This window comes from Gasterosteus aculeatus, chromosome 17 (assembly GCF_964276395.1).
Source record: "Gasterosteus aculeatus chromosome 17, fGasAcu3.hap1.1, whole genome shotgun sequence".
Lineage (NCBI taxonomy): Eukaryota > Metazoa > Chordata > Actinopteri > Perciformes > Gasterosteidae > Gasterosteus > Gasterosteus aculeatus.
In genome coordinates this window covers 7274589-7301810 of record NC_135705.1, presented here as the reverse complement: position 1 = coordinate 7301810, position 27222 = coordinate 7274589, and the positions used below count along the sequence as shown (strand labels likewise).

The window sequence follows — 27222 nt, the reverse complement described above, 5'->3', positions numbered from 1 at the left end:
GCAGCCAACGACTGCAAAAGAAACATCTTCAACATTTGTTTCTTCATTCACCGACGAACCGAGTACAACCAGTTTGCCTGTGAGCCCTTCAGAAGGAACAGATTCAACAATGTCAACCTCAATACTCACCTCGAATGGAAGAATCAGCACTACCAGCAATGATCATTCTAAAACAACGATTGATCCTACTACAAAAACAAAGACCTCAACTATGTCTTCATCAACCATTTCGCCTACTGGATTAACTCAAACATCAACTCAAGACAAAACTGAAACAACATTTGCGGTTCCCAGCACAACACAGCAGCCATCGACAGGACAGGAAACATCTTCAACATTCGTTTCTTCATTGACCGACAAACCAAGTACAACCAGTTTGACTGGGAGACCTTCAGAAGGAACAGATTCAACAATGTCAACCTCAATACTCACCTCGAATGGAAGAATCAGCACTACCAGCAATGATCATTCTAAAACAACAATTGATCGTACCACAAATACAAAGATCTCAACTATGTCTTCATCAACCATTTCGCCTACTGGATTAACTGAAACATCAACTCAAGACAAAACTGAAACGACATTTGCGGTTCCCAGCACAACACAGCAGCCATCGACAGGACAGGAAACATCTTCAAAATTCGTTTCTTCATTGACCGACAAACCGAGTACAACCAGTTTGCCTGGGAGACCTTCAGAAGGAACAGATTCAACAATGTCAACCTCAATACTCACCTCGAATGTAAGAATCAGCACTAACAGCAATGATCATTCTAAAACAACAATTTATCGTACCGCAAACACAAATATTTCACCTATGTCTTTATCAACCATGCCGCCTACTGTATTAACTCAAACAACAACTGAAGGAAAAACTGAAACGACATTTGCTATTCCCAGCACAACACAGCAGCCAACGACTGCAAAAGAAACATCTTCAACGTTTGTTTCTTCATTCACCGACGAACCGAGTACAACCAGTTTGACTGGGAGACCTTCAGAAGGAACAGATTCAACAATGTCAACCTCAATACTCACCTCGAATGGAAGAATCAGCACTACCAGCAATGATCATTCTAAAACAACAATTGATCGTACCACAAATACAAATATTTCACCTATCTCTTTATCAACCATGCCGTCTACTGGATTAACTCAAACATCAACTCAAGACAAAACTGAAACGACATTTGCGGTTCCCAGCTCAACAAAGCAGCCATCAACTGGACAGGAAACATCTTCAACATTTGTTTCTTCATTGACCGACGAACCGAGTACAACCATTTTGACTGGGAGACCTTCAGAAGGAACAGATTCAACAATGTCAACCTCAATACTCACCTCGAATGGAAGAATCAGCACTAACAGCAATGATCATTCTAAAACAACAATAGATCCTACCACAAAAACAAAGATTTCAACTATGTCTTCATCAACCATTTCGCCTACTGGATTAACTCAAACATCAACTCAAGACAAAACTGAAACGACATTTGCGGTTCCCAGCACAACACAGCAGCCATCGACAGGACAGGAAACATCTTCAACATTCGTTTCTTCATTGACCGACAAACCAAGTACAACCAGTTTGACTGGGAGACCTTCAGAAGGAACAGATTCAACAATGTCAACCTCAATACTCACCTCGAATGGAAGAATCAGCACTACCAGCAATGATCATTCTAAAACAACAATTGATCGTACCACAAATACAAATATTTCACCTATCTCTTTATCAACCATGCCGTCTACTGGATTAACTCAAACATCAACTCAAGACAAAACTGAAACGACATTTGCGGTTCCCAGCTCAACAAAGCAGCCATCAACTGGACAGGAAACATCTTCAACATTTGTTTCTTCATTGACCGACGAACCGAGTACAACCATTCTGACTGGGAGACCTTCAGAAGGAACAGATTCAACAATGTCAACCTCAATACTCACCTCGAATGGAAGAATCAGCACTACCAGCAATGATCATTCTAAAACAACGATTGATCCTACTACAAAAACAAAGATCTCAACTATGTCTTCATCAACCATTTCGCCTACTGGATTAACTCAAAAATCAACTCAAGACAAAACTGAAACAACATTTGCGGTTCCCAGCACAACACAGCAGCCATCGACAGGACAGGAAACTTCTTCAACATTCGTTTCTTCATTGACCGACAAACCGAGTACAACCAGTTTGCCTGGGAGACCTTCAGAAGGAACAGATTCAACAATGTCAACCTCAATACTTACCTCGAATGGAAGAATCAGCACTAACAGCAATGATCATTCTAAAACAACAATTGATCGTACCACAAATACAAAGATCTCAACTATGTCTTCATCAACCATTTCGCCTACTGGATTAACTGAAACATCAACTCAAGACAAAACTGAAACGACATTTGCTATTCCCAGCACAACACAGCAGCCAATGACTGCAAAAGAAACATCTTCAACATTTGTTTCTTCATTGACCGACGAACCGAGTACAACCAGTTTGCCTGGGAGACCTTCAGAAGGAACAGCTTCAACAATGTCAACCTCAATACTCACCTCGAATGGAAGAATCAGCACTACCAGCAATGATCATTCTAAAACAACAATTGATCGTACCACAAATACAAATATTTCACCTATCTCTTTATCAACCATGCCGGCTACTGAATTAACTCAAACATCAACTGAAGGCAAAACAGAAACGACATTTGCTGTACCCAGCACAACACAGCAGCCATCGACTGGACAGAAAACATCTTCAACATTCGTTTCTTCATTGACCGACAAACCAAGTACAACCAGTTTGCCTGGGAGACCTTCAGAAGGAACAGATTCAACAATGTCAACCTCAATACTCACCTCGAATGGAAGAATTAGCACTAACAGCAATGATCATTCTAAAACAACAATTGATCGTACTACAAATACAAATATTTCACCTATGTCTTTATCAACCATGCCGCCTACTGGATTATTTCAAACAACAACTGAAGGAAAAACTGAAACGACATTTGCTATTCCCAGCACAATACAGCAGCCAACGACTGCAAAAGAAACATCTTCAACATTTGTTTCTTCATTCACCGACGAACCGAGTACAACCAGTTTGCCTGTGAGACCTTCAGAAGGAACAGATTCAACAATGTCAACCTCAATACTCACCTCGAATGGAAGAATCAGCACTACCAGCAATGATCATTCTAAAACAACGATTGATCCTACTACAAAAACAAAGATCTCAACTATGTCTTCATCAACCATTTCGCCTACTGGATTAACTCAAACATCAACTCAAGACAAAACTGAAACAACATTTGCGGTTCCCAGCTCAACAAAGCAGCCATCGACAGGACAGGAAACATCTTCAACATTCGTTTCTTCATTGACCGACAAACCAAGTACAACCAGTTTGCCTGGTAGACCTTCAGAAGGAACAGATTCAACAATGTCAACCTCAATACTTACCCCGAATGGAAGAATCAGCACTAACAGCAATGATCATTCTAAAACAACAATTGATCGTACCACAAATACAAAGATCTCAACTATGTCTTCATCAACCATTTCGCCTACTGGATTAACTGAAACATTAACTCAAGACAAAACTGAAACGACATTCACGGTTCCCAGCACAACACAGCAGCCATCGACAGGACAGGAAACATCTTCAAAATTCGTTTCTTCATTGACCGACAAACCGAGTACAACCAGTTTGCCTGGGAGACCTTCAGAAGGAACAGATTCAACAATGTCAACCTCAATACTCACCTCGAATGTAAGAATCAGCACTAACAGCAATGATCATTCTAAAACAACAATTGATCGTACCGCAAACACAAATATTTCACCTATGTCTTTATCAACCATGCCGCCTACTGGATTAACTCAAACAACAACTGAAGGAAAAACTGAAACGACGTTTGCTATTCCCAGCACAACACAGCAGCCAACGACTGCAAAAGAAACATCTTCAACGTTTGTTTCTTCATTCACCGACGAACCGAGTACAACCAGTTTTACTGGGAGACCTTCAGAAGGAACAGATTCAACAATGTCAACCTCAATACTCACCTCGAATGGAAGAATCAGCACTACCAGCAATGATCATTCTAAAACAACAATTGATCGTACCACAGATACAAATATTTCACCTATCTCTTTATCAACCATGCCGTCTACTGGATTATTTCAAACAACAACTGAAGGAAAAACTGAAACGACATTTGCTATTCCCAGCACAACACAGCAGCCAACGACTGCAAAAGAAACATCTTCAACATTTGTTTCTTCATTCACCGACGAACCGAGTACAACTAGTTTGCCTGGGAGACCTTCAGAAGGAACAGCTTCAACAATGTCAACCTCAATACTCACCTCGAATGGAAGAATCAGCACTAACAGCAATGATCATTCTAAAACAACAATAGATCCTACCACAATTACAAATATTTCAACTATGTCTTCATCAACCATGCCGGCTACTTATTTAACTCAAACATCAACTGAAGGCAAAACAGAAACGACATTTGCTGTTCCCAGCACAATACAGCAGCCATCGACTGGAGAGGAAACATCTTCAACATTTGTTTCTTCATTGACCGACGAACCGAGTACAACCAGTTTGCCTGGGAGACCTTCAGAAGGAACAGCTTCAACAATGTCAACCTCAATACTCACCTCGAATGGAAGAATCAGCACTAACAGCAATGATCATTCTAAAACAACAATAGATCCTACCACAAATACAAAGATCTCAACTATGTCTTCATCAACTATTTCGCCTACTGGATTAACTCAAACATCAACTCAAGACAAAACTGAAACGACATTTGCGGTTCCCAGCACAACACAGCAGCCATCGACAGGACAGGAAACATCTTCAGCATTCGTTTCTTCATTGACCGACAAACCGAGTACAACCAGTTGGCCTGGGAGACCTTCAGAAGGAACAGATTCAACAATGTCAACCTCAATACTCACCTCGAATGGAAGAATAGGAACTAACAGCAATGATCATTCTAAAACAACAATTGATCATACCACAAATACAAATATTTCACCTATGTCTTTATCAACCATGCCGCCTACTGGATTAACTCAAACAACAACTGAAGGAAAAACTGAAACGACATTTGCTATTCCCAGCACAACACAGCAGCCATCGACTGGACAGGAAACATCTTCAACATTCGTTTCTTCATTGACCGACAAACCAAGTACAACCAGTTTGACTGGGAGACCTTTAGAAGGAACAGATTCAACAATGTCAACCTCAATACTCACCTCGAATGGAAGAATCAGCACTAACAGCAATGATCATTCTAAAACAACAATTGATCGTACCACAAATACAAATATTTCACCTATCTCTTTATCAACCATGCCGGCTACTGAATTAACTCAAACATCAACTGAAGGAAAAACAGAAACGACATTTGCTATTCCCAGCACAACACAGCAGCCAACGACTGCAAAAGAAACATCTTCAACATTTGTTTCTTCATTCACCGACGAACCGAGTACAACTAGTTTGCCTGGGAGACCTTCAGAAGGAACAGCTTCAACAATGTCAACCTCAATACTCACCTCGAATGGAAGAATCAGCACTAACAGCAATGATCATTCTAAAACAACAATAGATCCTACCACAATTACAAATATTTCAACTATGTCTTTATCAACCATGCCGGCTACTTATTTAACTCAAACATCAACTGAAGGCAAAACAGAAACGACATTTGCTGTACCCAGCACAACACAGCAGCCATCGACTGGACAGGAAACATCTTCAACATTCGTTTCTTCATTGACCGACAAACCAAGTACAACCAGTTTGACTGGGAGACCTTCAGAAGGAACAGATTCAACAATGTCAACCTCAATACTCACCTCGAATGGAAGAATCAGCACTAACAGCAATGATCATTCTAAAACAACAATTGATCGTACCACAAATACAAAAATTTCACCTATCTCTTTATCAACCATGCCGGCTACTGAATTAACTCAAACAACAACTGAAGGAAAAACTGAAACGACATTTGCTATTCCCAGCACAACACAGCAGCCAACGACTGCAAAAGAAACATCTTCAACGTTTGTTTCTTCATTCACCGACGAACCGAGTACAACCAGTTTGACTGGGAGACCTTCAGAAGGAACAGATTCAACAATGTCAACCTCAATACTCACCTCGAATGGAAGAATCAGCACTACCAGCAATGATCTTTCTAAAACAACGATTGATCCTACTACAAAAACAAAGATCTCAACTATGTCTTCATCAACCATTTCGCCTACTGGATTAACTCAAACATCAACTCAAGACAAAACTGAAACGACATTTGCGGTTCCCAGCTCAACAAAGCAGCCATCAACTGGACAGGAAACATCTTCAACATTTGTTTCTTCATTGACCGACGAACCGAGTACAACCAGTTTGACTGGGAGACCTTCAGAAGGAACAGATTCAACAATGTCAACCTCAATACTCACCTCGAATGGAAGAATCAGCACTAACAGCAATGATCATTCTAAAACAACAATAGATCCTACCACAAAAACAAAGATTTCAACTATGTCTTCATCAACCATTTCGCCTACTGGATTAACTCAAACATCAACTCAAGACAAAACTGAAACAACATTTGCGGTTCCCAGCACAACACAGCAGCCATCGACAGGACAGGAAACATCTTCAACATTCGTTTCTTCATTGACCGACAAACCGAGTACAACCAGTTTGCCTGGGAGACCTTCAGAAGGAACAGATTCAACAATGTCAACCTCAATACTCACCTCGAATGGAAGAATCAGCACTAACAGCAATGATCATTCTAAAACAACAATTGATCGTACCACAAATACAAATATTTCACCTATCTCTTTATCAACCATGCCGGCTACTGAATTAACTCAAACATCAACTGAAGGCAAAACAGAAACGACATTTGCTGTACCCAGCACAACACAGCAGCCATCGACTGGACAGGAAACATCTTCAACATTCGTTTCTTCATTGACCGACAAACCAAGTACAACCAGTTTGACTGGGAGACCTTCAGAAGGAACAGATTCAACAATGTCAACCTCAATACTCACTTCGAATGGAAGAATCAGCACTACCAGCAATGATCATTCTAAAACAACGATTGATCCTACTACAAAAACAAAGATCTCAACTATGTCTTCATCAACCATTTTGCCTACTGGATTAACTCAAACATCAACTCAAGACAAAACTGAAACAACATTTGCGGTTCCCAGCACAACACAGCAGCCATCGACAGGACAGGAAACATCTTCAACATTCGTTTCTTCATTGACCGACAAACCAAGTACAACCAGTTTGACTGGGAGACCTTCAGAAGGAACAGATTCAACAATGTCAACCTCAATACTCACCTCGAATGGAAGAATCAGCACTACCAGCAATGATCATTCTAAAACAACAATTGATCGTACCACAAATACAAAGATCTCAACTATGTCTTCATCAACCATTTCGCCTACTGGATTAACTGAAACATCAACTCAAGACAAAACTGAAACGACATTTGCGGTTCCCAGCACAACACAGCAGCCATCGACAGGACAGGAAACATCTTCAAAATTCGTTTCTTCATTGACCGACAAACCGAGTACAACCAGTTTGCCTGGGAGACCTTCAGAAGGAACAGATTCAACAATGTCAACCTCAATACTCACCTCGAATGTAAGAATCAGCACTAACAGCAATGATCATTCTAAAACAACAATTTATCGTACCGCAAACACAAATATTTCACCTATGTCTTTATCAACCATGCCGCCTACTGTATTAACTCAAACAACAACTGAAGGAAAAACTGAAACGACATTTGCTATTCCCAGCACAACACAGCAGCCAACGACTGCAAAAGAAACATCTTCAACGTTTGTTTCTTCATTCACCGACGAACCGAGTACAACCAGTTTGACTGGGAGACCTTCAGAAGGAACAGATTCAACAATGTCAACCTCAATACTCACCTCGAATGGAAGAATCAGCACTACCAGCAATGATCATTCTAAAACAACGATTGATCCTACTACAAAAACAAAGATCTCAACTATGTCTTCATCAACCATTTCGCCTACTGGATTAACTCAAACATCAACTCAAGACAAAACTGAAACAACATTTGCGGTTCCCAGCCCAACACAGCAGCCATCGACAGGACAGGAAACATCTTCAACATTCGTTTCTTCATTGACCGACAAACCGAGTACAACCAGTTTGCCTGGGAGACCTTCAGAAGGAACAGATTCAACAATGTCAACCTCAATACTCACCTCGAATGGAAGAATCAGCACTAACAGCAATGATCATTCTAAAACAACAATTTATCGTACCGCAAACACAAATATTTCACCTATGTCTTTATCAACCATGCCGCCTACTGTATTAACTCAAACAACAACTCAAGACAAAACTGAAACAACATTTGCTATTCCCAGCACAACACAGCAGCCAACGACTGCAAAAGAAACATCTTCAACGTTTGTTTCTTCATTCACCGACAAACCGGGTACAACCAGTTTGACTGGGAGACCTTCAGAAGGAACAGATTCAACAATGTCAACCTCAATACTCACCTCGAATGGAAGAATCAGCACTAACAGCAATGATCATTCTAAAACAACAATTGATCGTACCACAAATACAAATATTTCACCTATCTCTTTATCAACCATGCCGGCTACTGAATTAACTCAAACATCAACTGAAGGAAAAACAGAAACGACATTTGCTGTACCCAGCACAACACAGCAGCCATCGACTGGACAGGAAACATCTTCAACATTCGTTTCTTCATTGACCGACAAACCAAGTACAACCAGTTTGACTGGGAGACCTTCAGAAGGAACAGATTCAACAATGTCAACCTCAATACTCACCTCGAATGGAAGAATCAGCACTACCAGCAATGATCATTCTAAAACAACGATTGATCCTACTACAAAAACAAAGATCTCAACTATGTCTTCATCAACCATTTTGCCTACTGGATTAACTCAAACATCAACTCAAGACAAAACTGAAACAACATTTGCGGTTCCCAGCACAACACAGCAGCCATCGACAGGACAGGAAACTTCTTCAACATTCGTTTCTTCATTGACCGACAAACCGAGTACAACCAGTTTGCCTGGTAGACCTTCAGAAGGAACAGATTCAACAATGTCAACCTCAATACTTACCTCGAATGGAAGAATCAGCACTAACAGCAATGATCATTCTAAAACAACAATTGATCGTACCACAAATACAAAGATCTCAACTATGTCTTCATCAACCATTTCGCCTACTGGATTAACTGAAACATCAACTCAAGACAAAACTGAAACGACATTTGCGGTTCCCAGCACAACACAGCAGCCATCGACAGGACAGGAAACATCTTCAAAATTCGTTTCTTCATTGACCGACAAACCGAGTACAACCAGTTTGCCTGGGAGACCTTCAGAAGGAACAGATTCAACAATGTCAACCTCAATACTCACCTCGAATGTAAGAATCAGCACTAACAGCAATGATCATTCTAAAACAACAATTGATCGTACCGCAAACACAAATATTTTACCTATGTCTTTATCAACCATGCCGCCTACTGGATTAACTCAAACAACAACTGAAGGAAAAACTGAAACGACGTTTGCTATTCCCAGCACAACACAGCAGCCAACGACTGCAAAAGAAACATCTTCAACGTTTGTTTCTTCATTCACCGACGAACCGAGTACAACCAGTTTGACTGGGAGACCTTCAGAAGGAACAGATTCAACAATGTCAACCTCAATACTCACCTCGAATGGAAGAATCAGCACTACCAGCAATGATCATTCTAAAACAACAATTGATCGTACCACAGATACAAATATTTCACCTATCTCTTTATCAACCATGCCGTCTACTGGATTATTTCAAACAACAACTGAAGGAAAAACTGAAACGACATTTGCTATTCCCAGCACAACACAGCAGCCAACGACTGCAAAAGAAACATCTTCAACATTTGTTTCTTCATTCACCGACGAACCGAGTACAACTAGTTTGCCTGGGAGACCTTCAGAAGGAACAGCTTCAACAATGTCAACCTCAATACTCACCTCGAATGGAAGAATCAGCACTAACAGCAATGATCATTCTAAAACAACAATAGATCCTACCACAATTACAAATATTTCAACTATGTCTTCATCAACCATGCCGGCTACTTATTTAACTCAAACATCAACTGAAGGCAAAACAGAAACGACATTTGCTGTTCCCAGCACAATACAGCAGCCATCGACTGGAGAGGAAACATCTTCAACATTTGTTTCTTCATTGACCGACGAACCGAGTACAACCAGTTTGCCTGGGAGACCTTCAGAAGGAACAGCTTCAACAATGTCAACCTTAATACTCACCTCGAATGGAAGAATCAGCACTAACAGCAATGATCATTCTAAAACAACAATAGATCCTACCACAAATACAAAGATCTCAACTATGTCTTCATCAACCATTTCGCCTACTGGATTAACTGAAACATCAACTCAAGACAAAACTGAAACGACATTTGCGGTTCCCAGCACAACACAGCAGCCATCGACAGGACAGGAAACATCTTCAAAATTCGTTTCTTCATTGACCGACAAACCGAGTACAACCAGTTTGCCTGGGAGACCTTCAGAAGGAACAGATTCAACAATGTCAACCTCAATACTCACCTCGAATGGAAGAATCAGCACTAACAGCAATGATCATTCTAAAACAACAATTTATCGTACCGCAAACACAAATATTTCACCTATGTCTTTATCAACCATGCCGCCTACTGTATTAACTCAAACAACAACTCAAGACAAAACTGAAACAACATTTGCTATTCCCAGCACAACACAGCAGCCAACGACTGCAAAAGAAACATCTTCAACGTTTGTTTCTTCATTCACCGACGAACCGGGTACAACCAGTTTGACTGGGAGACCTTCAGAAGGAACAGATTCAACAATGTCAACCTCAATACTCACCTCGAATGGAAGAATCAGCACTAACAGCAATGATCATTCTAAAACAACAATTGATCGTACCACAAATACAAATATTTCACCTATCTCTTTATCAACCATGCCGGCTACTGAATTAACTCAAACATCAACTGAAGGAAAAACAGAAACGACATTTGCTGTACCCAGCACAACACAGCAGCCATCGACTGGACAGGAAACATCTTCAACATTCGTTTCTTCATTGACCGACAAACCAAGTACAACCAGTTTGACTGGGAGACCTTCAGAAGGAACAGATTCAACAATGTCAACCTCAATACTCACCTCGAATGGAAGAATCAGCACTACCAGCAATGATCATTCTAAAACAACAATAGATCCTACCACAATTACAAATATTTCAACTATGTCTTCATCAACCATGCCGGCTACTTATTTAACTCAAACATCAACTGAAGGCAAAACAGAAACGACATTTGCTGTTCCCAGCACAATACAGCAGCCATCGACTGGAGAGGAAACATCTTCAACATTTGTTTCTTCATTGACCGACGAACCGAGTACAACCAGTTTGCCTGGGAGACCTTCAGAAGGAACAGCTTCAACAATGTCAACCTTAATACTCACCTCGAATGGAAGAATCAGCACTAACAGCAATGATCATTCTAAAACAACAATAGATCCTACCACAAATACAAAGATCTCAACTATGTCTTCATCAACCATTTCGCCTACTGGATTAACTGAAACATCAACTCAAGACAAAACTGAAACGACATTTGCGGTTCCCAGCACAACACAGCAGCCATCGACAGGACAGGAAACATCTTCAAAATTCGTTTCTTCATTGACCGACAAACCGAGTACAACCAGTTTGCCTGGGAGACCTTCAGAAGGAACAGATTCAACAATGTCAACCTCAATACTCACCTCGAATGGAAGAATCAGCACTAACAGCAATGATCATTCTAAAACAACAATTTATCGTACCGCAAACACAAATATTTCACCTATGTCTTTATCAACCATGCCGCCTACTGTATTAACTCAAACAACAACTCAAGACAAAACTGAAACAACATTTGCTATTCCCAGCACAACACAGCAGCCAACGACTGCAAAAGAAACATCTTCAACGTTTGTTTCTTCATTCACCGACGAACCGGGTACAACCAGTTTGACTGGGAGACCTTCAGAAGGAACAGATTCAACAATGTCAACCTCAATACTCACCTCGAATGGAAGAATCAGCACTAACAGCAATGATCATTCTAAAACAACAATTGATCGTACCACAAATACAAATATTTCACCTATCTCTTTATCAACCATGCCGGCTACTGAATTAACTCAAACATCAACTGAAGGAAAAACAGAAACGACATTTGCTGTACCCAGCACAACACAGCAGCCATCGACTGGACAGGAAACATCTTCAACATTCGTTTCTTCATTGACCGACAAACCAAGTACAACCAGTTTGACTGGGAGACCTTCAGAAGGAACAGATTCAACAATGTCAACCTCAATACTCACCTCGAATGGAAGAATCAGCACTATCACCAATGATCATTCTAAAACAACGATTGATCCTACTACAAAAACAAAGATCTCAACTATGTCTTCATCAACCATTTCGCCTACTGGATTAACTCAAACATCAACTCAAGACAAAACTGAAACAACATTTGCGGTTCCCAGCACAACACAGCAGCCATCGACAGGACAGGAAACTTCTTCAACATTCGTTTCTTCATTGACCGACAAACCGAGTACAACCAGTTTGCCTGGTAGACCTTCAGAAGGAACAGATTCAACAATGTCAACCTCAATACTTACCTCGAATGGAAGAATCAGCACTAACAGCAATGATCATTCTAAAACAACAATTGATCGTACCACAAATACAAAGATCTCAACTATGTCTTCATCAACCATTTCGCCTACTGGATTAACTGAAACATCAACTCAAGACAAAACTGAAACGACATTTGCGGTTCCCAGCACAACACAGCAGCCATCGACAGGACAGGAAACATCTTCAAAATTCGTTTCTTCATTGACCGACAAACCGAGTACAACCAGTTTGCCTGGGAGACCTTCAGAAGGAACAGATTCAACAATGTCAACCTCAATACTCACCTCGAATGTAAGAATCAGCACTAACAGCAATGATCATTCTAAAACAACAATTGATCGTACCGCAAACACAAATATTTCACCTATGTCTTTATCAACCATGCCGCCTACTGGATTAACTCAAACAACAACTGAAGGAAAAACTGAAACGACGTTTGCTATTCCCAGCACAACACAGCAGCCAACGACTGCAAAAGAAACATCTTCAACGTTTGTTTCTTCATTCACCGACGAACCGAGTACAACCAGTTTTACTGGGAGACCTTCAGAAGGAACAGATTCAACAATGTCAACCTCAATACTCACCTCGAATGGAAGAATCAGCACTACCAGCAATGATCATTCTAAAACAACAATTGATCGTACCACAGATACAAATATTTCACCTATCTCTTTATCAACCATGCCGTCTACTGGATTATTTCAAACAACAACTGAAGGAAAAACTGAAACGACATTTGCTATTCCCAGCACAACACAGCAGCCAACGACTGCAAAAGAAACATCTTCAACATTTGTTTCTTCATTCACCGACGAACCGAGTACAACTAGTTTGCCTGGGAGACCTTCAGAAGGAACAGCTTCAACAATGTCAACCTCAATACTCACCTCGAATGGAAGAATCAGCACTAACAGCAATGATCATTCTAAAACAACAATAGATCCTACCACAATTACAAATATTTCAACTATGTCTTCATCAACCATGCCGGCTACTTATTTAACTCAAACATCAACTGAAGGCAAAACAGAAACGACATTTGCTGTTCCCAGCACAATACAGCAGCCATCGACTGGAGAGGAAACATCTTCAACATTTGTTTCTTCATTGACCGACGAACCGAGTACAACCAGTTTGCCTGGGAGACCTTCAGAAGGAACAGCTTCAACAATGTCAACCTTAATACTCACCTCGAATGGAAGAATCAGCACTAACAGCAATGATCATTCTAAAACAACAATAGATCCTACCACAAATACAAAGATCTCAACTATGTCTTCATCAACTATTTCGCCTACTGGATTAACTCAAACATCAACTCAAGACAAAACTGAAACGACATTTGCGGTTCCCAGCACAACACAGCAGCCATCGACAGGACAGGAAACATCTTCAGCATTCGTTTCTTCATTGACCGACAAACCGAGTACAACCAGTTTGCCTGGGAGACCTTCAGAAAGAACAGATTCAACAATGTCAACCTCAATACTCACCTCGAATGGAAGAATAGGAACTAACAGCAATGATCATTTCAAAACAACAATTGATCATACCACAAATACAAATATTTCACCTATGTCTTTATCAACCATGCCGCCTACTAGATTAACTCAAACAACAACTGAAGGAAAAACTGAAATGACATTTGCTATTCCCAGCACAACACAGCAGCCATCGACTGGACAGGAAACATCTTCAACATTCGTTTCTTCATTGACCGACAAACCAAGTACAACCAGTTTGACTGGGAGACCTTTAGAAGGAACAGATTCAACAATGTCAACCTCAATACTCACCTCGAATGGAAGAATCAGCACTACCAGCAATGATCATTCTAAAACAACAATTGATCGTACCACAAATACAAATATTTCACCTATCTCTTTATCAACCATGCCGTCTACTGGATTATTTCAAACAACAACTGAAGGAAAAACTGAAACGACATTTGCTATTCCCAGCACAACACAGCAGCCAACGACTGCAAAAGAAACATCTTCAACATTTGTTTCTTCATTCACCGACGAACCGAGTACAACCAGTTTGACTGGGAGACCTTCAGAAGGAACAGATTCAACAATGTCAACCTCAATACTCACCTCGAATGGAAGAATCAGCACTAACAGCAATGATCATTCTAAAACAACAATAGATCCTACCACAATTACAAATATTTCAACTATGTCTTTATCAACCATGCCGGCTACTTATTTAACTCAAACATCAACTGAAGGCAAAACAGAAACGACATTTGCTGTTCCCAGCACAACACAGCAGCCATCGACTGGAGAGGAAACATCTTCAACATTCGTTTCTTCATTGACCGACAAACCAAGTACAACCAGTTTGACTGGGAGACCTTCAGAAGGAACAGATTCAACAATGTCAACCTCGACAATGGTTCATTTATCGACACAGCAAAAATCTACATTGGCAAAAATCACAGGCAATACTGAATCAATCCCATCTTCAACTCCTCTAACTCCAGCAGATCTCACCAGCCCAAACAAATTTACAACATCTGCCATCATTCCCACATCAACCTTGACGACTCCTCCGTGTGAGGACCGTCCCTGTCTCAAGGGTACTTGTGAATTCAACCAGACACTTGGAATTTTTAACTGTGTCTGTGAATCAGGTTTTTTTGGAGACACATGTTCCTTTGCAAGTAATGACATCCCTGCACATATCGGTGAGGTTAATCATAATCAATTGTACTTTTTCAAAAGGTTTTTATACATTTCAGAACATAGTACATGCAGAAAAGTGAAAGGATTTCAATAAATGCGTCTGAAACTATCACAGTTTATTAAAACGGTATTGTAATTCAATATAGCACTGTCCACTTCATGGTTACCATCATGTTTTGCAGATACCGGATCACTACCAACTCGAAAAGCAAACCTTACTTTGAAAATCAGCATCACGTTTTTGAAGGCCTTCAAAAATCTAAGCTCAACACAATCACTAGAATTCATCAAAACATTAGAGCGCGAGGTATATCTTTTTTTTTATTATAGTCGCATGACTTAATGATAGTAGTTTTGTGTACAAACATATTACTTATTTACTTGGCAATAACATCAGTAACGGATACGCTATGAAGATATTCTGTTCATCATTCATGTATTGCTTCATCCTGTTTTTTATTTTAATGATAGCAGAAATATATTCATTGTTGTAACCGTCTTATAACAACTTCTGTCCCGGGGTGCAGCTTAAAGCCTTATGCAAAGAAGCAGATCCACGTTCCTTTAAAAAAGTACGCATCATCAAGTTAACGTAAGTGCACCATAGACTTTACTTATACAACCATTTTTAATTATTCTTTAATGAAGTACAAATTGTTTTCTTGGTAACATATTTGATACTTTTCTGCTGTAGACCAGGAAGTGTTGTTGCAGATAGCGTGGCGGAGTACATCTATCTAAACAATGAAACGCAAATCCAGTTTGTCAACACTCAGCTTGATGGTGTTTTGACCGATATCCTGAACAACACAAGTAATCTCAATAGGATTTCTCGGGCATTTAACAATTCCGATGTGTTGTTAAATGGACTCGCCTTTCAGACACCTGAGATTAGAAGTAAGTGTATTCAGTCAGTACAAAACATTTAACTTATTGCTGCTTTGTTGCTGCTTCATTGAATTCATGTCATCATTTCAACACTCAACCCTTTACTTTTTATCAGATATCACAGATCTGGAGCCTTTTGCAAACTGCACACAGTTTAATTATACTGCTGAGGTTGTAAAAGGTCAATGGCAGTGTGCTGGACCTTGCAAAAGGTACCCAGGCTACTGTCATCAGCATGGAATATGTAATAATGACGTTCAAAAAGGTGCAACCTGTAGGTAAGCAAATATCTGTCTGCTCATCTCATCTAATAACATACAGCTTAAGTATGCCTCATATTTTGGCTCATATTGTTAATCTTATTAACATAATTTATTTGTGTGACCCTTCAATCCAGGTGCTCTAATTCTAGCCTTCAGCAGTTTTACGGCGTAACGTGTGAGAGCTTTAGTTGGGGTCCAGGTTTCTACATTGCCCTGTTCGGATCATTGGCAGCAGCATTGCTCTTAATTATCATTATCATTGTCATTGTCCGTGTCAGAAAGAGACATACGGGCACTTGGTGGGTTATAAAGCCTTAAAATGCAACTTCCTTTGCAGTAATATCCAAATGTTGTTACAAACATACCCCATGGAACTAATGAAAATGTCTCCCTATCCCTACCTAGGAGAATGAGCAACTACTATGACAGCAGACTTTCTGATTGTGAAGTGGATTTATTTCACTTCTCTGCTAAAGGTGAATATTTAATTCTTTTTTTAGTAATCAGTGATTGTTGTTTTGTTTATTTGTTTTCCATGGTTTCTCAGTGAGGAATCTAATAGTTTCAGTGACAATAACATTTTTTTCCGCCTTGTAGATCCCGACTTTTACGATTTTAAGACTCTTACACACGAGTAACCAATTTGGACAACCAATTGCAGGTATTGTTTTCTAGCTTATGTACTATACTAAATCACAGACATAATACATAGAAATTGTGTAAAGTACAAGGAAAGATCAATTATTCTAGTTTAACATGTTGATATTAAAATGCCTGTGTCTTTCCAGGACACAACAAATCATCCAGAGGCTTGGAACATCTACTCATTAATCATATATTATATACTAATTTGTTTTTGTGATTGATATGACTGTATCTACTTAAATTCTAATTTAATCGTGCTAATATATAAAAATGAACATGTCACAATGGACTCCAGTTAATTCACACCACACAAATGTTTTTTTCAGGATTTGTTCTAGTTAGTTTTAAATGTTGTCCTTACCTGAGGTCACAAAGAAGTGCTTTGTTTGTCAATGAGCAATACGGCCATTCAGTACTGAGGAACAGAAAGTAAAAGATTTAACATTGAATGAATATTTAATTTGATCCTTTCTAAAACATGAATGTTGGAGTTGTTTCAGAGATATTGTCTTCACAGTATTTTACTGTATACATATATTTAGGAAAAATGCACAAACTAATTAAAAATATGTATAAAATGCCCCCAATTAACATAGGTTCCGCGTATAATAAAGACCAGGAGTAATGTAAACCATTGGAATAAATGATTTTAAGTTAACTGAGAAGAATGTAGTTTGCATCAGTGTTTGCAGCAGTTTGATTTTGAGATCTCAGTGTCAAATTGTGTAATCTAAAGAAATAAGGTGTCAACATGCTGCTTTTCTTTCTATCTAATATCTGTAATATGCACTTGACAGAGCAGTTAGTTATATTTATTGTTACGATGACATCTCAGTAACACAAGCAATACTATTTAGCATTCAAATACATGGGTAAGAAAAGGTTGAGAAACAATCTTTCCCATCTTCTTCGCAACACAATACAGTGGTCATATAGCAGATTCTTCTTCAAATGAAAGCCTAAGAGGTTTAATTGTTGGTATCTCTCAAAGTCTTTACAATACCCCGTCACTAGATGGCGCACACACTCATTTGAATGATTCGTTGCCTTTGCAATGTGAGAATAGAGACAAAAAGAGACAGAGCTTTTAAAAGTTTAATACATTTTGAAAAAGTGTAATCTAATCAACCCCGGCAGTGACCAGTACTGTCCTGTTGTAGAATCGGGACTGTCCGGTCAGCACCAGGTAGTAATAGCTTTAAAGATTGATCCATAAAGTTAAAAACGGTATATACTATACTATATGTATGTGTGAGATTTTCCAGCTAGCATTCTCAGTATTTGTTGTCATGAGCCACAAGACACTACCGTTACCTGCCACTTTTACGCACAATGAAGGCCAAAAATCTGCAATATTTCAAGAGAAAATAACTTTTAAAAATAGTACAGTATATACAAGTGAACATATAAAAACATCGCAGATGTTTGGGGTTTAAATTGCCTTAAGCATGGACCATTCTGTTATTGAGTAGGCCCATTTCAAAACAAAAAACATCTAAAGCTTTTAAATCAATTTGTCACCATATAGATCTGATTAAATTAAAATACTATTAAAAATGATCGGCTGCATTTAACTAATATATATTTCACATTTCTTTTCTTTGTGTTTACAAGACCAGCTGCTTGATACTTGATAACATTTGGCCTAAATATCCCCTTTAACGAAGTCAAACACCTGAATGTGACCTCTGGTTATGTTTGTATATCATTTACCAGCCACTAATTGGTAGCTTTCGGTGTTTAGCCACCTGCTCGAGTGTTGTAATAAAAGACACTTTTTTTGTTTGTTTTTTAGCTTCGTGAGTTTTATACGTCAGCAAATTCGAACATTCGCCGTTAATATCCCAGCAGTTAAACTCGTTAGCAGAGACACGTCGCTAGTCGGCTCTGCTATTAGCTGCTAAGTTAGCGGTTGTTAAGCTAACTGGGCCCCACCAGGCCTCCAACAGCTCCGCCCCCTCGTAAGGGTGTATTGTAACTATAAAACTAGAAGACTTCCTGTTACCTACACAGACCGGGAGTCGGTCATAAACGTTTCCTTTTGCAGCCATAACCATAAATGATTCATTACCGTGGTTGTTATGTGATTAAAAACACTGCACATGGCTACTCCAGTGTCTCTGGTCATCTTGAGTTGATTCCTCCCGTCTGTCCTGATTCCTTAAATATTTGCACACTTGTCTTGCTGTTTAAAAGCGTTATCATCTTGTTTTGTGGCAACGCGGTCTGTGTCGCCACCCAGTGGATGAATAGTGGTACTGTTTTATAATAGAAGCATTGACCTTTCTTTGAATGGCAAAATGTAAAAAACATGCCTAGGGATCTGATTGATTGCTTTTATTATCTTTAAAATACATTAAAGATCCTCAAACTGCTAGATAACATTGAATTGATACCTAATGGGACATCTAAAGTATTCTCCTGTTACCTGAAAGAGTTCCACCCATTCTTGAAGTGTAATACGCAAAGTCTAATACCAGAAATATTTTATGAGCCAGTCAAAGAAAACGGGCATACTTTCCTTATCAGACGACTGCAGACTAATTTGCGGAGCACATGAGGAAGTCACCGCAATAGCTTATCAAGAAAAGTTTTTTTCACTTATTATTCCATCAGCAGTGCTCCTAAAATCAAATTAACTTAAATTAACTGAAAATATTTTTTGAGCATTTGAGCAGCTACAAGTGGAAGTGAAGTCGCCTACTCTGAATCCATGTCAAGGTCAAAATCCAATAGGATATAGTAAGTAAAATATTCAAATTGTGCTAACTATATTGAGCTTCGTCAGTAAATAAATAGGTTTAAGAAGAAAGTCTGCAATATAAACAGTTTGGGGAGAACCTACGTTGTACCCACGTGCGCATTTCTTTTGACTTGTAATGAAAATGTCGGAAGTGGAGCCTAAGCATGTCGGAGCTCTGACTTTGAGCGCAACAATCCCTGTTAGTGCCGCAGCAATTACTAGTTTAACTCACAAGCTAATCGCACCGCTTTGGTAATTCATTCTTTCCAAAACAGACGTTCAAAACGGGCAGCCAGTTGCTATGGTCACTACCTATGATGTCACCCAGCAGCTCACCTAAACGTGCACCAGGTGAAAGGGTTGGCCTGGATGGTTCTTACCGCCTTTTGTTTGCCTACAATAATACAACCATTGCTATAAAAACAAAATCACAGACGTAGAGAAATGCTCGCTGCCTGGCAGGTTGTGTGGTTGGACATTTTAATTGTACCGGTCTCGCAGCTTATTTGTCATTGCTTGACTTTTAACGCTCTGTTCTTTTCACAGTGGTTTCGGGCCCCGTGCCCAACCACCTGGACGCGAGTCAAGAGTAAAACACTTGCAACATTGTTAAGCGATTAGGAAACCTGTGGTTGCGAAGCTGGCTGCCAACAGAATACATCTACGCCGTCATGCAGGAGGAGACCCTGTTACAACCAGGAACAGGAAGGCAGTACACTTTTCACCCGTCCGCCTCCATTGCAAGTTACTCTTCCTTCTCTGGATAGAGGCCAGTCACAATAAGACACAGCACGAGGGTGTGTGGGTGATAAAACAGGCCAAACAGCTGAAACGAGAGCTCAGGCGTGATAGATTTTTTAAAAAAAGAACAATGAAGCAGGCTCATAAATAAGTCATTTTATTTTGCTTTCTTTTTAAAGAATACCAGTCAACTACACATAACAAAAAAAATGGAATTGTTAAATACTGTACACAGCATACTGTACTCCCCTGTGCATGTCTTCACCACCATTTCATGATGAACTAGTCTTCATTTTTTTCATTGTTTTATTATTTCTAATAAGACTTATGAATACTTTAAGATTAAATAGTATCAGTGTATGATGTAAACATTTTTTTCAGACATTTAAGTCAAAAGCAACTGTGTTAGAAAGGTTTTGTGAGAAAGTATATTTCAATGACCGTTTGACCGTAGCAGTTTTTCCACTTCCTGACCTGAACACCGTGTTCGACACCTACATACATGTGCTACATTTACTATAATCATCCTGACGCTTCTTGAATAACCTACAACAATAAAAAAGGTTTTATTATATTTTCTAGGCTGCCAGCAGCCACAGTCTCTCGGACCACACCTACTGCAATCATGTAAGGCAGGAATGCATGTGCAGAACAGGAAAGTCCGTGTCAGGTAGGTAAACCCTGTGCTGTCTTTGTAATGCATGTATGTATTAACAGGTTGGCCGAACATCTCTGTCATCCAAGATCCACGTTATCTAAAAAAAAAATCTCTATTTAAGGATATCCGGTTAGAAGTGCCTTCGTGTTCGTCCTAGTTGAGGCGCACTTGAAACAATGCGTCAGGTCACATATGGAGCTGGTAGTAGATCATCATTTAAAAAGGTTTCCTTGATTTAAAAAGGGAGAGTATGTGAAATATAGTGTTAATACAAAAAAAGGAGGTAGTACTTGAGGCCAATTACTCACAGGTTGACCCCTACATTTAAAAAAAAGAAAGAAAAAAAGCTCCTCCAATTGTTTGATAGAATTTCAATGAGAATTGCGTTCAGCCCGATGTTCAACAGGCCGATTTCTGTGCAACAAAACAGACCTGAACACCGAAAGAACGCAGTGACTTTTTCGAGGCTGTGCTCCGAAGCCGGCGCTGCAGATAAGCAGAGCACAGTAACAAGTACGGCTGACGGTTTTCTACCAATCGTAGAAAGTCATTTCTATAAACCCTCATCGGAAAACACTTTCCCAACTTATGCTCACATGCACGCAAACACGCGCACACACACACAAACACACACTAGACGCTTCAATAGAAACACGTGTAGCTACCAGTAATGTACCGACCTCGGAGTACAAAAGACTTATTGGCCTGAGTAAAACTGAAACTTCATCAAGGCAGAGAAACAGTGTTGATATACAATAGCAAACAGAAAAGAGATTTGTGTGCTAATATCCTTCATTTTGTTAAAAATTAATTGGCCTTGTATCTATACTTCATATATTAAGTTATTCATGGTTACATTACTGACCCTTTGTCCCTTGTTGCGAGATACAAAAGCAGCATCAACGCATCTCGCGAAACATCCTCAACCTTCAACACGCAGAAAAACACTGAACAAACGAGGTTCAAGGCCCGCTTGTACCTTCTGAGCGACCACGACATCAACCAAAACTGCGCAAAATTGAATGCCACGAAATAAAATAAAAAAGTCATATCAAAAGTAAGCTCTACAATCTATAGACAGAGATATAGTCTTTACATAATGCATCTTGGCTGTGAAAGCTACTCAACATCACCAGTAACTGAATACAGTGCGCACACACCCTATGTGTTCAGAATACATAGCGGGTTAAAAAATATATATATATAAAAAGCAGCCGTTTGAGGGTCGTTAGTGTCCAGTTTCACCCTTTTTTTCAAGTGGCTTTTGCTCATGGATAGTATAATTCTTCCTCTACTTCCACTTAATCGCTCACACTAAATCCACATGTGCTTTCCCCCTGGGGGGACAGACCCAGTCTGATACATCTGTATTGCGAGCTGCGGGGCTTTGCATCACGCGAAGAAATTTCTCCACACAAGGAGAGTCCACGAAAGGGGGCCGCTGAGGCAGCAGATAGTAATGTGTGGCGCTGGCCTTCTTGCCGTTCTCTATGTCCGGGAGGATGCACGGGGAGCCCTCGCTGTTCTGTCTCTGGAAACCACGACAGCTGACGTATTTGGGGTCCGGTGCAAAACTTTGCGTCGGGGGCATCACCCCGTTGATGTATGTCGGGAGGCTCTTGGGGCTGGGTGTGCGGGAGCTGCCTCTGGAAAAGGGTTCCCTTGGTGGCACCTTGGGGGGTTTGTCCTCGTCGCTGTACGCCCCGGAGGAGACCTCGGCTGACCAGCGGCGGTGGTCTCCCGTCTTGACGGTTCGGGGAGGGATAGGGGGGGGCACCTCGGGCTTGTCCGCACTCTGGGTGTGGCGCCTGGGGTACGTGAGGCGCAGCAGCGAGGGTTTGTTTAAGGATCCGGCCGGGCCGGAGTGAGAGCGTCGCAGTCTCCTCTGCGCTTTGTCCTGCTGTCTCTGAACGACCGCTGGGTCGGGTGGTTCCGGTCGCTGGAGCTCATACTGTTCCCGCACTTCCTGTGGAGGAGGCGCTTGATGCTGCTGCACCTGATGATGAAGATGATGATGATGGTGATGATGCTGCTGCTGCTGCTGCTGCTTCGGCTGCTTGGGCTGCCTCTGGCTTTGCGGGCCGTCGTAATAAGCGTAGTTAATCTGACCACAGTCCCTGAAGCTCCTTCGACTGGGCACCCCGTATCGAAAGGGAGACGATTTGGGACACTGATCAGACACCAGGCAGCGGCTGTCGTCCGAACTCGTGAAGAACTCCACCTCATTGTCCATAGCCTGCTCGGGGGAGATGTCCGTTTGTGGAGGGATGGGGGGCAGAGGCTTGGAACACCTGCCCGGCGTCTGCGGAGGACTGCTGCACTCGTATACGGAGAGCCTCTGGAATGAGGGGACCACCTGGTCGTCATCGGCAGGGCTCGGGGTGGAAGGTTCTGCAGCGCAGGACAGGTAGAGTTGGGAGGGCCGAGATGTCTTCGGTGGTAACCTCTGTGAACTGGGACTGTGTTTCTGTCCTGTCAGAGAGTAAAAATAACATTATACCTCTAGCTTTCACTGCCTGTCTGGAAAACCACTTAGTATGTGTAAGGCAGGAATGCATGAGCGGAATCTAGTATGCGTGTAGCAGATGATGCAAAGAAACAGCACATCCAAAGTGGAGCGTGTGCATTTCAGAAGACCTGCACTGTGCAGGCGACAGACATGCACTTACTTTCATGATTTAGAGATGGTGGAGGTGGCCCTTTATGATGAGATCGAGAGCTTTGATCCGACTGCGGGGTGTCAATACTGAAGTAGAAGCTATGGGGGAAGAGGGGAGAGGGGGACACATTAGAACCAGTTCAACTAAAATCACCTAACCTTCCATTGTTATTTACATGAATCTCAGCATAACCTGAACCATAACAGTGCAACACGACATGCAGACTTTTTGAAATATCCCAATCCAAGAGCCCTCCCCTGAGGGCCTGCAAGTCTTGGCAACTGAACACTCACTTGTCCGACTCAGCCATGCTGTGACCGTAGCCGCCCCTCAGGAAGGGGTTTTCTATGGGAAAAGAAATCTCCTGGGCAGTCAGGACCACTGTGGACATGCTCCAGGCACACTCGGGTCGCATCAACGTCAGGAATCACTCAGATCACCCAGCTGGCGGCCCCTGCTTCTGGTGAACCTGTAACACAGCAAAGACACAGCCATGAATGACGGTGACCGGGGAGGTGAGGGAGGGGGGGGTTGAAAGCGGAACATGTGGTAGGACATTGAAAGAAATACTCTGTGTGAGCGGAGCCCACAAAGAAATGCACTCATGGTGTTGGAATAGAGAGCAGATGATCCAAATCTACCCCCTTTCTGCTGCCCACTAAACCAAATATTTTGACATGGCTTTGTGTTCTTTGATTTGTCCCTCCACCCCCCCCCAAGAAGACAAGCGTACAATCTGTGACAGAGAAATGCAGGTCACTGAATTATGTTTACACTTCAAATAGAGCCAGAGAAACCATTACGAGCCGGGATTCAATAATCAAATCAAACAACCAAAGTTCAGACTTTTCAAAGTTTAGGGTTTATTTTAAACTCGACTGTCATGCTCTGGTGATGCAATCTTGCTTATCCTGAAAAGCAGTGGAAGTTTGGCTCCTTTAGTTAGAGATACACCTGATGTTGCAACAACTCTTAAAGTAAAATTACCTGAAAAATCATGTCAAGCATGTGTCAGGGCGGAGTAAACAATGTGTACAATATTTGGGGGAGGGCCTGGCATCATTTTGATATTAAAACATGATATATATATATATATATATATATACATATATACACACACACTCAGTGATACATTAGATGTCAAATCTTAGCTGACATCATTGCCCCACACTGGATTGACCTGTACAATATGTCCAGATCTCTGAAGATATGAGCTTAGAAAGGGTTGTACGGCCTTTACATCGTGAAGCAAAGGACGTGGTGGGTTACTTAAGGTGTCTTTGTTTGTCTTGGACTCCAGCTCTCTATCAGAAGTCCTATTTTTGGGAATGCAGAAAAACAGGTGCCTCCGTAGGCCCGGTGGTCAGCTCTTTTCGGAGACTGCAAATGAGCTCCGTGCACACCCAGGGACACACACCGCCGTCCTTATACCGTCGAAGTGATGACAGAGAAGAACACGGCCCCCACCCTCCCCCCTCGCTCCTGTTCAGCCATATTTATGTGCTGGACGAACAGCTGCCGAGAAACAAAGCTCTAAAAACAACAGGAAGTCAGGGGCATCAACATGAGCCAAACGGCCCGCCAAAGCATGCAGTCTCCTGTGCCCAGGGTCGTTAATTCGGATCGGCGGGGGCAGGAAGCAACATGATCCCCCGATAATGACCCCTGGGGGGGCTTGAGCTTCCTCTCGCAACAGGTGCAAAGACGGCTCATCCTGGAGATTGTACATGCACCCCGATTAGGCAAATAACGTGTCAGAGCAATAGCCCTCCGAAGAAGGAACTCATTCAGATGGGGAATAGGAGTCTTTATACGGGGAAGTCTGGCCTTAACTGTTGATTCAATAGGTGCACAAGGCAGGGAAGGGAGGGAGGGAACACAGGGCCCGTGGGTGCTGGAGAGGAGGAGGTCTGAGGGTGTCTACGGTGACTTAAAACATCCGCAGAAAGGTCGCCTTGATTTCGGGATCGCAGCAGTCACACAGATCTTGAAAGAGAGAGAGTTCACACCCCGCTCATGACAACCCTGCAGCGGTTTCCGAGCAACCATACCCGCTCTACCTGTGCGGCAAGCAAACAGCGCGCGCACACCCCCTCACTATACCGGATTGAGATAATAATGGTTAAAAGCCCTCTAGCAGGCAGGTGACTCACACCACAACAAGTCAGCTTTCTGACAGGGGCAGGTAGTACGGCGACAGAGTGGGTGGTTATTCCTAAAGAGTTTAAAAATTAAAAGGTTATTAAAAAAACAATAAATATCGGTTGGCAAGTTATGTGAGGGCTCAAACATTATAGATCTAATAAAAAAAGTCTACATGTCCAGGAAATGTTGAAAAGCTTTCCCAATTCGTAGTTCATTTCTGTAAGAGATTTTTTTTTTTTATCCTTTAAATGCCAGTACATTGAAGACAGTTTGTTCCTCTGAACGGCTTGGAAAACGAAATACACATTAACAAACAAATGATTAAATATTACACACGAATAAGCCTAATCTCAATGCATAAATTAGGTGTCCGAGATATTAAACAATAGACACACAACCGCTGATATTTACAGCAGACAACTCCGGTCTTCTAAATGTCCTTCTGAACTCACCTAAATAACTTTTTGTCGTTTTGCTCCGCTGACTCGCCCCCCAGACTCCTCTTTGGGGAAATAAATCTCCTCGCTTTCGTCGGTTCGTTCGAGTCTGTGATCGTCTGGTTGCATGAGGCAGGGAATAGGCGGCACTCCGGCTGAGCTGTGGGGACTTTTTCTTTTGATATGTCTGGTGCGGCGGTGAGCAATGGTTTTATGAACTCGACCCTTGGAGAGACGCGCGGCGGTTCCGCCTCGAACACTTGCTCTTAAAGGCGCAGTGCGCCGCGCGCCGCGCGCCCCGAGCTGCGTACGGAACATACGAGCAGGTCGAATTTAAGCAAGTTAACGTCAATGTGATCAAAGTCTGTCCTTTAATCTCAGAGCTCGGGTTAGTCGTGAAAACAAGGAAACAGTCGGCTGATAAAGTGCTCCGGTGGAGAAACATGCAGGATACTGTGTGCGCGCTTTAGCAGGT

At 41.4% G+C, this 27222-nt stretch overlaps 2 protein-coding genes across 3 annotated transcripts in view; one reads left to right on the top strand and one right to left on the bottom strand.

The window, feature by feature from the left end:
• Positions 1-19472, top strand: part of LOC120835556 (uncharacterized) — a 76253-nt gene extending 56781 nt beyond the window's left edge. The window contains exons 1-9 of one of the 2 annotated variants that reach the window (XM_078091862.1): positions 14968-15569; positions 15750-15874; positions 16095-16159; positions 16262-16464; positions 16571-16733; positions 16853-17017; positions 17124-17194; positions 17316-17379; positions 17507-19472. In XM_078091862.1, the coding sequence (XP_077947988.1) occupies positions 15059-15569; positions 15750-15874; positions 16095-16159; positions 16262-16464; positions 16571-16733; positions 16853-17017; positions 17124-17194; positions 17316-17356 (1344 nt within the window). In that variant the 5' untranslated portion in view covers positions 14968-15058 and the 3' untranslated portion in view covers positions 17357-17379; positions 17507-19472. Of the gene's footprint in view, positions 1-14967; positions 15570-15749; positions 15875-16094; positions 16160-16261; positions 16465-16570; positions 16734-16852; positions 17018-17123; positions 17195-17315; positions 17380-17506 lie in introns of those variants that run through there. The other variant, XM_078091863.1, reaches the window with a different exon arrangement.
• Positions 19473-20988: 1516 nt separating this feature from the next.
• On the bottom strand, positions 20989-26968 carry errfi1a (ERBB receptor feedback inhibitor 1a). The gene is made up of 4 exons (XM_040204624.2): positions 26763-26968; positions 24459-24634; positions 24175-24263; positions 20989-23977 (listed from the first exon to the last, which is right to left on the bottom strand). Exons 2-4 carry the CDS (start codon positions 24578-24580, stop codon positions 22815-22817), a joined length of 1374 nt encoding a protein of 457 aa, XP_040060558.2. The 5' UTR covers positions 24581-24634; positions 26763-26968; the 3' UTR covers positions 20989-22814.
• Positions 26969-27222: the final 254 nt, after the last annotated feature.

Excerpts from the sequence above, each read along its gene's own strand:
- errfi1a (XM_040204624.2), bottom strand. The coding sequence starts at position 24,580 with ATGCGACCCGAGTGTGCCTGGAGCATGTCCACAGTGGTCCTGACTGCC. Across the intron at positions 24,264-24,458 it reads AGCATGGCTGAGTCGGACAA|CTTCTACTTCAGTATTGACA; the intron begins GTGAGTGTTCAG and ends CTTCCCCCATAG. Across the intron at positions 23,978-24,174 it reads ACCATCTCTAAATCATGAAA|GACAGAAACACAGTCCCAGT; the intron begins GTAAGTGCATGT and ends ACTCTCTGACAG.